Genomic DNA, 12724 nt, shown 5'->3' on the forward strand with positions numbered 1-12724 from the left:
CTCCAACTCCTGCATACAATTTCCAGGGCTTCACATGTTGAAAACAGTCAGCTAATGGACTCTTGCACTGACTGGTGCTTTCGCACACCACTGTCTGTTCAGCAAAGAGAAAACCCAGCAAGCCTGCTTCACAGTTTTCCTCCTCCCTCTCCTCTGTGCTCAGCCAGACTCCACAGAGCCTTTATGCTCATGGCAGCAGCCCTTCCTCCTTAGATCTGATGGACAGAGCAACTTTTCCCCCTCTTTGTTTCTCCTCATAGCATTAGATGGCTATCATGTCTTCCAGGAGCTTCCCAGCCTTCCAGGGTATGGGCAAATCCAGCACACCTGCAGGAGCTCCTCACAGGCACCCACATTCTTCCACGATCATGTCTTTATGATGGTCTAGAAGGACTCTACCATTGTCCATGTACAGCATACTCAAGGGCCTGGTCTTCACTGGGGCACAGCAGGTGGAAGGTACCCTGTAGGGTTGGTACCGTTTCAGCAGACTCTGTGAAAGGGAGGAGATGAGAGTCAGTTCACATCCCAGTGGTCAGGTCAGAACAGTGTCATTTCTGGGTAAAGGGGGAGAAAGTTACAGAGAGTTAAAATTAGTTTCTGGGTGCAAAAGTAGAAGAAAATTCTTTTCGTAGAGGAGTCAGAATGCCAATACATCATCAACTCTCACATCTAAAATAACTTTTTTTTTTTAAACAGTCTTTAAACAGAAGATTCTAAAAGCTGTATATGGGTAGAGCAGTAGCTAATTTATGTGTTCTCCTATTCTAGTCTAGAGTGAATACCAGCTTTAAAAACATTCCAAGAAACTCCTGGTTTAGTTCCAGAAATACGAAGCAGAAGAGAGTCATGTGAAAATTCTTGTGGGATTTGCTTTGTTGCCCAGAGAAAGGCAAACAGAGTCAACAGGAGAAAAGGTAACAAGCCCTTGGCATTCTGGAACTGGGCCTGTCCCTGTGGTCCAGTGGTGGCTTTTCAGATCAGTGTCAGTTCTGGTGACTGGGACTGCTGGGTCTCTGTAGTTCCCTGTGGTTATACTACAGGTAGGCTGCAGCAGCGAAGTGGGGTCTGGGGGAGGCTCAGGAGGGCCTGTGCCCAGGAGGGGGTCCTCTAGGACGCTGGTTCCCACCACTGCCTCCCTCACATGTGCTCAGCTCCAATGTTCTCTAGAGCCTCTGAATCCCGCCTGAGGCTTGGCATGGAGGATGTACTACAGGTCCAAGAGATTCTCTAGGCTTCATGGAGTCAAATAAAAACACTTTGGTCCCATATGACCTTTGAGAGCAGGGCAGGACCACCATATTAGGCGCTATTCTTGGCTTTCTTCATCTCATTCTACCATTCCTCCCCCTCCACCACCTTTCTAGACCATAGGCTGATTAGTGGCACCTAGTGGTAGCCTCTGGCTTTAACTACTCCTGCAAAATGGGGGGTCCAACTCCTGTTTTTAAGCAGCAAAACTACAGTGGCTGGAGCAGTAGTATCTTTACTTTGCCTCATAAACATGGCCCCCATTGCATCAATGAATTCTAGACTTCTAGTAATAATAACACAACATCATGCCTGTTATCTGCTAACTATGACATATGCAGTTTGCATATCAAACTCATGCAACCCTACATCAGCCCTATAAAATAGGACATTGCCATCTCCATTTTACAGGTGGGAAAACTGAAGCTCAGAGACAGTAAGCAACTTGATCAGTATCACACAGCTAATGAGTAAGAATCAAACATAGGCTTTTCTGTCCCCAAACTCCAGATTCTGAACTTCCTTTCCTAGAATATCAGCACTGAGGAGGAGCTGAGACCCTCTAGTCTACGTGCTCCACCTGTAATTTTATGAAAGGAAGAAAAAGTCCCTCAAGGCTACCTGACAGGGCATGACTCCACCTAGACTCTCTGAGGATGTTATCACTGATCAGCTCCACATCCTTAAAGCCTAGCAAGGACTTGGCACATTGTAGGTGCTTGAATAACCGTGCATGTGAACACAGTAATTTAACAGCAAAGCTGGGGTCCTGTCCCCCTGATCTGGTGGCAAGGCCACTTCTCCCCGACAGCCTACCGCCTCCCCAGGCCCTGGCATCACACCTGGATGTATGCGTGGTTGGTCGGATGGAACTCCTCCCCTACGGGGTTAGGACACTCGCCCTCGCAGCGATAAGCATTGTACTGCTTGGGGTAGATGATCCAGGAGCCCCAACCAATCAGATTGAAGTCCACCTGGAACTTGACCTTCCGACACAGTTGGCTTCTGTCCTGCAAGTGATATCGACGGTGCCTCCCGCCCCTCTCCTGGAAAAGCTGTCCCTCCTGGACCCGCCAGGAGCTCTGAGCTTCCCACAGCAGGGTGGAGCCCCCCAGCCGCCTCTGCTCTGGGGAGAGGTTGGAGTAGAGCATGAGGACCACGTCGGTGACAGGTGGTGTGGAAGGCCGCCGCCAACACTCCCCAGCCAAACTGGACATCTGCTCCCCCAGCTCCCTAGGGTGCTTCAGCCACTTGGAGAGTGGCCTGGTCACTTCCAGGACCATGCTGCCTGAGGAAAAGGTAATCTGGGACAGAGTAACAGTGAATAGGTCCATTTGAAGACGTTCCAGGCAGTCGGGTGGGTCCTGATCCTCGTCCAGCTTCGGCTGGTGGAAAATCTGAATGGACAGTGGGACATCAGGAGGAAGGGCCACACGGCTGGACAGCTGTAGCCGGAGCTCAGCCCACGCCAGATCCTCTTCTTGGCCCAGGAAGGAGAAGTCAAAAGCAAAGGTCCAGTTCTGCCCATCCACATCCACATCTGGGTAGGAAAAAAACAGGAAGAAAGCAGGCTGAGTGAGGGCCTCCTGCAGCCTCAGTCAGTGTAGCAACAATCATAGCTCATGACTGAGCCCTTACCTTGTATGAATCATCTCTCTTAACCCTCACTCCAACCCTATGAGCTGGGAAAGTTATCAAACCCATTTTACAGATGAGGAAAATTGAGGCTCAAAGGTTAAATTACCTGCCCAAGGTGTCATTCTTGGAAGGAGGCAAAACCAAAAATAAGCCCAAATGCAAAGCCCAACCCCCAAATCACTGTTCTGCCGCCCCCTACTCAAGACACCCCAGAGAACAATTGGTAAAAATTGGATGAGTTGGATGAGTTGTAGAAACTCTCTCCTCTCACACATGCAGTCTAAGGCCAAACCCCACGCTTTCTGACCAAAACTCTGTGCTTCCACCGACCCTGTGGCCCTGGAGCAAGTCATCTTTCCAGGCTCTGTCTTCTCATTGGAAAGGGTGGCCTGTTTCATAGGCACAATGAGGTTGATACGCAGATCATGGAAAGGGTAAGAGCTCCCAGGAAGGCACAGGCAATAGAAGCCAAAGACTGGCCACCCTTTTCCCAACCAATTCCTAAAGACTGAGGGAGACACTTGAAGAGTTCTTGGCAGATTTACAAATAGGTTTCTAAAGACATTCTAAGCTTGACTGTGCACTGAGCTCGCACTTTCCCACCCAGTGGTCTCTCCTACCTGCCTGCAGTGTGCTCACCCCTCCAACCCCAGGTCATCCACACGCCTGGGGCAGACAGCAATCACACACCAAACACAATGAAACCCAAACTGGATGAAAAGGAATGGAGAAGTACATTCCATTTATTTTAGTCCTGGACTAATTTGGTCTGATGTCTGAAGATGGCACGTATTTGTGGATTTGGGGGTCACCTAAAAATGATCTGTAATTTTTTTCAAGCCCAGTTTCTTCTTTGTAATGGAAGTGGTAATGCCCTACCCTTCCCTGCATTATCACAAGGGCCCAGGGAAATAAAGATGTTTGAAGGTCTATTGCTAAATAAAAGGTAGAAGTTATTCATTAGAAATAAAAACAGTAACCCTTTCGTGAATCACTCCTGAAGGTAATGACAATCTCCGAATTAGGTCCACTCTGGGGAGACCACATAACAGTTTATTTTTTAATTGTCTCATAGAACATCTTCTGTAAGATAGTAAGTGAATTTCTCTGGGAAGTCCAGCCTACATTAATTAGAAAGGGGTAATTCCCAGCTTCAACCTTCTGATAGCTTTCCCCTGCCCATCTCTAGATGCTCTTTTTCAGTTAATTTCCACTTCCCTCCTCGTTAGCACCTGCAGGGGGCAATAACCGGCCACTGACTAGCAACTCCCCCAGAGGTGTTGGGTGGAGGCTGCCATTACCCACTAACCATTGCAGAACCACCTGGCCACCTGGGGATTAAGTGGGACATGTAGCAACTCCTGCCTACCTACACCAGGAGTTAAAATATATTATCTCAAGTATCCACAAATGGCCTCTTACGGAAAGCATTCCAGCTCAGTGGTTAAGAGCAGGGGCCTGGTGTCTCCTATAATGGATCAAATTCTGCCATTTGCTGTTTAACACGGCAGCAAGCCTTTTCTGGGCCTTAGTTTCCCTGTTGGTAGGAGGGAGATGGCCCCAATATCCACCTCGCAGGGATACTGTAATCTACTGAAATAATGAGTGTGAAGTGCTTTGCCCAGCACAGCCACTAAAGTGCAATAAATGTTAGCCATCATCGACTGCCTCCTTATTATTACCCAGATCCAAGTCAGAAATGAAGATGTCTAGGCAGTGAGGACCTGGACAGAGGAATAAGGTCATCTGTCACCAGCATGGCAGTGTGTATGCAGGGGCAGTGTGTATGGAGGGGCAGGGAGGAGGGGTTGCTACTTCCTGCTGGAAGAGTCTGTGACCCTACAACCGCTTCTGCAGCCAAGGGCTCCCTGGGACACAGTGCTGACAAGTACTCTTAGATCCGGCTCTGGTTCATCTTAGAATAAGGGGAGGGGATCTAATCTTTGAGGGTCACTGATGCCTGATAAAAGCTAAGAATGCTCTCCCCAGAAAAAACTTCATATTCTCCTTACACAATAAATGTGATTTGGGGGTGGTTAGAAGGAAGGGGTTTATGGACACTCCAAAACCCATCCATGCATTGAATGCAGACTTGACCACACGGGTCCCAGTGAAATCTTGACCCATTTCCAATTTTAAAGGAGGAAGTGGTGGGGCTTGTGACCTTGGGTTCCTTTCCCATCAAAGGGTGTTGAGTTAGCATTAGGGGCTATGTAGAAAAGGAGGGTGGGCATGACACTGTGTTCCCACCCTACATTATTATAAATTATAAGGGTAATTACCTTTAACTGCTTCCCTCATGCCAAGTGTTTTACAAGCACTGTCTCTTTAAATCCTCCTCACTATTAACACCGTTTTGAAGATGACAAAACTGAAGGTTGAAGGTGAAGATGGTTAAACAGTGACACAGATGGACACCTAATTTGGTTAGACTCCCAGTACTCATTTCTCCTTATCCTGTCCAGCTTACAAAGCAACCCAAGAGGGAAAGGAGCTGGTTTAGAACATCCCTTCTCCATCAGTCTCCCTCCAGGCCTGCTCTTTCTGCTTTAAAAAAAAAAACAAGCCAAATTACAGTGTTAATGTGCGTAGGGATAAGGTATAGCTCAAGTAGTAGAGAGCATGCCCAGCATGCACAGGGTCCTGGGTTCAATCTCCAGTACTGTCTCTAAAAATAAATAAGTAAAACTAATTACCACTACACACAAAACAAACAATATGAATGTACTTAATGTCACTGTGCACATAACAAAATCTGCCATTTCACCCTTTTTGTGTGTATTATGCCACACACACAAATGAGGCAGAAAGCCAGGCCCTTTATTTTACAAGAGAATTTTAGAGACATCAACTGACACGCTAGGATACACGGGGAATTCATCGGAAAGTAGGGTTTGAGGAACCAGAATTCAGTTTTCCAGACTCCCAGAGACTGTTGAATCGCCACAAACCTTCTGGAACTCTCCAGAAGGAGGGAGTGAACTGGAAAAAATGCGCCTCCCCCTCTTTGCTCAGCCAGCTAGACCCCACCCCCAACCTTCTGGTTTTTGGCGGACGGCCGAGCTCTCCAGCAAATTTCAAATTGCTCCGCCCTCCCCCCAGCCCCCACCCCGTGTCCCTAGTCTAGCTAGTCCCCAGATGACCGTTCCTGAGAGGGTCACTGGCCCTGTGACCCCAGACGCGGCAGGCCAGGGAGCCAGGAGCCCCCACCCCCAGATCACAAGGGGCTGGCGGGTGGGCAGTCAAATCAGATTATGGAATGTGTATTTCGCCCGAGCCCCGGGGAGGGCCGTCTGGCCCTGGTAGGCAGAAGGAGGCGCAGGGAAGCAGGGGCTACGCCGGACGTCAGGATGTGGATTGTGCGGGGCAGAGGAGCCCCATGAGAAGGGCTCCCACTTCTCAACATCTACCTGCGCCCGGTCCCCAGGACCTGGTCCCCAGAACGCCCTGTCCCATCCTCATAGGCGATCTTTTCAAGGTCACGATGGGAGTGACCCCACTCTCTCCAAATCCAGGCCCCGACGCAGTGTCACCCAGGACACTGACATTTCCTCAGCCTGGGATCGATGACCCAAGCCTGTCTCATTCTCGTTTTCGGGGCACCCCATCTCTAATCCCGGATCTCTGAACCTTAATTCCCGATGTTGCATGCTTGATACGCGGTTTTGAAGCTCACTCTCAGCCTGAGACACTCCCAAAGCCAGACCCTGGGTCCATTCACCCTCACTAGCGAAAAGAAAAAATTAAACCGACAAAATAATTGTAATTGTAGCGATAATATTACTGTGCCTGGTTTTGTGCTGAGCGTTTTATGTGCCTTGTCCCTAGCTCGCCAGTTTTATAAGGGAGGTACTACTATCCCCATGCTACAGATGCGCAAACCGAGGCGCCCGGATATTAACAGTAGTTTAACAAAACCTCACAGATAAAGAAGCGGCATAATCAGGCTTCCACCCTATAATCCTGCGCTCTACTCACCCTAAACAAGACCCGAACGCAAAGGTCTAGGTCCAGCACACACCCGGGACGACAGAACCCCCTCCACCCACCAACACTGCGCCCCGAGCTAATGCAGACCAAGATACCCGCAGACCCAGCCCCTCGACGTGCCCTTGAAGCGCGCGGCTACGTCCTCAACGGCGGCGTCCCCGGCACTGAGCCGCAGCCCCCGCCGCGCCGGCGCCCTTGCGGAGTCCAGGGGCCGGAGCGCCCAAGGCGCCCCTGGATGCCTGGCGGGGCGGGGCAGCCTACCTTGAGCCTGCAGGCTGCGGATGATGTCCGCCCGGGGCTGCGGCTCGCGGTACAGGCTCAGCATATATGCGAGAGGGGACGGCGACGAGGGCTGCCCCAACGTGCGTAGGGGCACTGGGGCCACCGTCGTGGCACCTGCCTGGAGGAGAGCCCTCCAGGCGTACAGGAGGAACAGCGGCAGGCGGTGGGCGTGCATGGTGCGCTAGCTGGGCCTGAAGCGGCGCCTCCACCCCCTTATATCCTGAGCCTTCGCAGCCGCCCCGCCCCCGTCCTCCCTCCCACGGGGAAGCTTTAACATCTCATAACTACCCCTCTCCGTCCCCAGGGGTGACCCCCCCCAGGGGCCACCTGCTGGGGCCGGGTGAGACCAGAGCCTGGTAGGGAGGGGACCCGCCAAGCTGGAGGAGTTGTTAGGTCCGGGGATCGTCTAGTTTGCCCGGTCTGCGCACGCTGGCACTCTGCTACTCCAAGTACGAAAGGCTTTTGTTTCTGAGACACAGCAGGCTTGTCGCCAGCAAACTCCTAGGTGAGCATTATGGCTTCCTCCCTCTGCCCCTCCTGGGATCCCTGCCCCTTTACGCTTCCTCCAGGTTCCAGATGGATGTGGTTCAACCAGAAGCAGGTAGGCAATGGAGGCTGTGGATCCTTGTGGCTCTCAGGCAGGGTGCAGCCCCACACGGGCCTGGGATGCTTCAGCCCAGCCTCGCCCTGTGCAGCCTTTCAGGACACTATCCAGATGGCCTCTGGGAGCACCCCTAACCTTATCTGACAGCGCCTGTCTGGAGGGCCGGTCTCGGAAAAAGTACTGTGAGTTGCCATAACAAAGAGGGTGAGCGCCAGAGGAAGGTCCACAAGGACCTGCTTCATATATCGAAGGGCTCTCCTGGAGAAGACTGAAGGCGTGAGTGACAGGGATGGAGGATGGACTTCTCCACTGGAGAAGGTGGAGCCCAGAGTCTGGTGGTCCTCTCACGAGTAGCGCGCATTTGGTGGCATCAGTGTCTTCCTTCACAGGTGCACATCATCCCCGGGATTTCAGGAGGAAGGTGTTGCCCGTGTTGTCCATGTCCTGCAGTCCCTGCTTGCCCTGGCAGTTGCCCTGGAGACCTGGGTTTCAGCTCAGGACCTCTCACTGTCCTCTCTCTGGGCCCTGCTTTCCTCACCTACATAGGAGTGATCCTAATTTGGACTCCCTTCAGGTGCAAAGTCAGGTCAAAGCTGGAATTACCTTTAAAGAAATGTAAATCCCTGCCCCCTTGTCAAGCCCCAACAGTTTTCTGCAACACAAGAGGGCTCTTTCTACCCCCACCCACCCCACCCCCTCTCTTGTCCTTCCCTAGCCTTAACAAGCACAGTAGCAGCTGGCCAGCATTTACTGAAACACCATGTGCCAGGCACACCTAGTCTTCTTTCACAGGATGTCTCCAGCTCCAGAGAACCACAAGCTCAGCCCTGAGCAGCTGTTAGACGGTGGAAGGAGGCCCAGCAGGCTCAGCCAGGAGATCCAAACCTATGTCCGGGTGGAAGCCAGCCCAGCCAGCAGAAAGGGACCTCACCTGGGAGAGACGTGGGTTGTAGATCTGTGCTGACCAGGGGACCGGGACGATCTGCTCAACCAGCCGACTTAGTTACTTTTAAAGCTGGGGACTGTCTTGCTCATCGTGCTCTCCCTACAGTACGTTTCATGGTTGGGACCCAAAGAATCTTAGCTGAGTGAATTAATCAGTGAATGGCACTGTGTCCAGACTTGTCTAAACATAGGATCAACTGGGGTGCGTGTAAAATTGCTGATTCCTGAGTCCCCACTCCAGGCCTTCAGAATCAGAACTTGGAGAGAGAGCTTGGTAATCTACATATTTGACGAAGCATCCTCATCCCCATGATTCTTATCAGACAACTTGGAGAACCTGGGTGGGCTAGGGTCTAGTTGCAGTTTGGAACCCACCTCTCTGCACTGGGTTTTCTCATTGTAAACCCCGACTGGAGATACCTCCTTCCATGCAGATTAAATTAAATGAGTGCTAAAAGGCTTTGCAAGCTCTGAAAACCTGGTGTTTTTGTAAAGCCTTTTGCACGTGGATATTATTATGGGTGCTCCATGGTTGTCATCTGACTTCCTCAGTCTGGGAACTTTCAGACTGGGGATTGTCAGCCCCAGCTCTCTGTATCAGACCCCCTCCTCAGAGTCAGAAGTCACCCTCACCCAGGTTATGAGCATATAAATAAAAAGCAGTGAGAGATTGTGGTTAGACAGAGGTACAGGAATCAGCCTCCCCAAAACCCAGATCTCCCCAATCCCCATGTGTCCTCAAAGCCAGATAGTCCCTATTTAAATGGGGATGTGCAGCACACAGCAGTCATCCGCCACGACTGCGGAAGGAACAAAATAGATCATAGACCTACTTCCCATTCTGGACCAGAAGGTTCTTGAAATTAAGGATAAAGCTTTATTTACCCTGTGTCCCTCACACTATATGGCACAGAGTAGGTGCTCAGTAAAAATTTCAGTTAAAATGAATGATAATAATAATAGCTAACATTTATTGAGCACCTAATGCAGTAGGCATTCTGGTAATCGTTGCATTGATTTTATTGTCATTCCCACTTCAGGGATGAGAAAACAGAGGCTCAGAGGGAAGCAGGTAACTTGCTCAAGGCCACTCATTTGCAAGTGAAAACAGCCAGTATGTGAAGGGCAGCTCTGCTCCTTACCCAAATCCATGCTTTTAGACCTGTCGCTTCCCTGTAGATAAGAGAGTGGACATAGGCCTTGTACTAAGACTAAAAAAAAAACCTCTCATATAAAGTCTTGCCTTTCCCAGGGTCCTGGAGCTGCAGACAGAGCTCATTTCTGATGTGTATTGGCCCAGAGTCTTGTGGGGACCTGGAACTTCTCTCTGACCTGCAAGAGCGGCTCTGTCAAAGCCCATTCATCACTGAACTTCCTCCAGCTGAGGCACCCTTCAGAACAGAGGCTCACAGTCATTCTTCTCATTATTAAAAGGTATTTGTTCATCCAGGATCTCTTTCCTGCAAGAAGGACCAGAAGTGTCTTCTTCCCAGGAGGGAAATGACACCTTCTTGCTTCCCCTGCCCCAGACAGACTGACCGACAGATTACCTGACCTGGGAGATAACCTTTCAGGGCCACCCCGGCTGGAGGGTGGGGAGCAAAGTCCCTCAAAGTTCTCAAATGTTTGGACCCTTCCTCTACATGAGCAGCGATCTGTTGGTTAAGTGCGGGGACTCTGAGGTCAGGCCACCAGGAGGCAGAATCTGATCTTTCTCTATCACTACCTGGGCCGATGAGATCAGTCACTTAACCATCTTGAGGCATTTGCTTCCTCAGCTGTAAAGTGGAGATAAAAAATAGTGTCAACTTGACAGGAATGCTGTAAGCAGTAAATGTGTGTAAAGTAGCATTTGGTCATTTGTTTATTCACTCATGGAACAAACCTGCTTATCTAGGAGTTTAAAGCAGGCTACCTGCAAGGGCTAGATACTCAGGAAGTCAAGGCAAGAAGGCATTTCAGTTCTGCACATGTTTAATGAGCATTTCCTACTTGCTAGACTGAGGCTGGATGCCATAACATATATGTTCGTCTGCATAAGCCTACATCATCTTACTCACTCCTCACTGAAGTTCTGTGAGGTCTGTAGGACATTTCAGAGATGGGAAACTGAGGTACAGAGGAATGAAATAGTATGATTATTTTGAAGATGGAGAGCATCTGCTGTATCGTGTTCCTCCCGGTGCCCAGCACAGCTCTTGGCACACAGGAACTCAGTAGGGATTTGTCAAGTGATTGAATGAAGTCCCATATTCCTGAAGCAGGTTCCCAACACACCTCTGCCTTCCACATGCTCCTTCTGCCTGCAGCTCCCTGCTGTTTCCACTTTATCCCCCTGGTAAACTCATTCTCACCTATCCAGACACAGCTTAAACATCACCTCCTCTACAAACCTGTCACTAGCTCCCTAGCAATTTGGCAGAGTCCTCTTCTAAGCAGAGCATCATGGAGCAGTTGTCAGCTCTTGTAAGTAGCCACTATCAGACAGTGAGCTCTCTGGAGGCAGACTCCTGACTCTCTGAAGCCTCAGCCCCTGGTTCATAACCGCCAGTTGTTTGCTTCGACCTCAGCCTCAGTGAATGGGTGCAATCCCGTAAATGGAAGAAGCAGGACTAAGCATAGGCTTCCGGCTTCCATCTGCAGTACTTGTCCCCCTTTCTGTACCCCACACTGCTTATCTTGGAGGCTGACACCCAGAGCTGAGAGGGACCTTCGAGGTGCCTCTGCTGGGCACATGTGGCTCTCTGTGACCTGGACATAGAGACCTCAGCCCTCCCCTACAATCCCCTTGTACCCCAAGTGTACTCTGGCCCCATGGAAACACCCAGTCTTCCCCAAAGTTCAAAGCTGTTCTTCCTCTGCCCAGAATGATTTTACTTCCTCTTTATTCACACAAAACACACCTATTTATCCCACAGAATCCAGCTCAAGGGTCTCCTCTGCCACAAAGCCTTCCTCACGTGGTCCCCACCCCAATCCCCATTCAGGCTCTGGTTCCTGGAGCTCCTAGGAGTTTCCCACCAGGAGCCTGCTGCCAGCTCGCTCTGGATTCTGCAGTGCTTAGCAAAGGGCCTGGCCTCCGAGAAAGGAGCTTGCAAAGCTGCCTACAGCCCGCCTTGGCTAATCTGCAGTGTTTTATCTGCTACCAACAATGTTTTCAAAGGTTTTTATTTAAATCACCAATGTAGAAAATTCTTAAGATTTTGCACAAAATCATTTGTTTTCATCATTTTAGAAGTGAAAGTTCTAGGCCCTTATTTTAACACGCCAAGCGTTCCTTTCAGCTGACTAGGAGCTGTTTCCTTTAGGCAGGGTCTGTTGTCTAAAGAGGGCCACAGTCACCACCACTCTGTGACTTACTGCACCGTGTGCCTGGCTCTAAAGAAAAATGAGTTTGAGATGCCTGCTGCATGTTGGTTGAGAGAAGGACACTCTGGAAGCAGTTTGGAAATGCAGACATGGGAGCAACCCACCCTGTTCTCCTTCTCCACAGAGACTAAGCCATGGGTTGCAGGTGCGTGGCCCAGGCTGGAGAAGATAGAAATAATCTATTCTTTAATAAGTTGACCATAATGTGCTTGAATTGTCTAATTTACCCTTCTTATCACTCATGTGAAGCAGACTGGATATTTACTCTCATTTTACAGGTGTGGAAACTGAGGCTCAGAAAGGTTAAGCACCTTGCCCAAGATGGAATGCCTTGCAAATGGTGAAGCTGGGATGGAACTCAAGTCATTCTTTTTTTTTTTAATTTATTTTTTTAATTAATCTTTTTTGTGGGGAAGTAATTAGGTTTATTCATCTATTTATTTAATGGAGGTGCTGGGGCTTGAACCCAGGACCTCGTGCATGCTAGGCATGTACTCTACCACTGAGCTATACCCTCCCCCCGCCAAGTCAGTCTGATTTCAGAAGCCACACCTAATACTACCATGTCCGAACATAGTCATTTATTACCTCCCTTACACAGAGAGGTCTTTCCCCATTTACCCCGTTTGAGCTGACCTGCTGCAC

General features: G+C 50.0%; 1 protein-coding gene across 1 annotated transcript; it reads right to left on the minus strand.

Annotated features, from left to right (window-relative positions):
- Positions 1-255: 255 nt before the first annotated feature.
- Positions 256-7336, minus strand: NODAL (nodal growth differentiation factor). Its single transcript, XM_074373118.1, has 3 exons — positions 7141-7336; positions 2094-2791; positions 256-493 (listed from the first exon to the last, which is right to left on the minus strand). The coding sequence occupies exons 1-3, from the start codon at positions 7334-7336 to the stop codon at positions 341-343; spliced, it is 1047 nt and encodes a 348-aa protein (XP_074229219.1). The 3' UTR covers positions 256-340.
- Positions 7337-12724: the final 5388 nt, after the last annotated feature.

This window comes from Camelus bactrianus, chromosome 11, assembly GCF_048773025.1.
Source record: "Camelus bactrianus isolate YW-2024 breed Bactrian camel chromosome 11, ASM4877302v1, whole genome shotgun sequence".
Lineage (NCBI taxonomy): Eukaryota > Metazoa > Chordata > Mammalia > Artiodactyla > Camelidae > Camelus > Camelus bactrianus.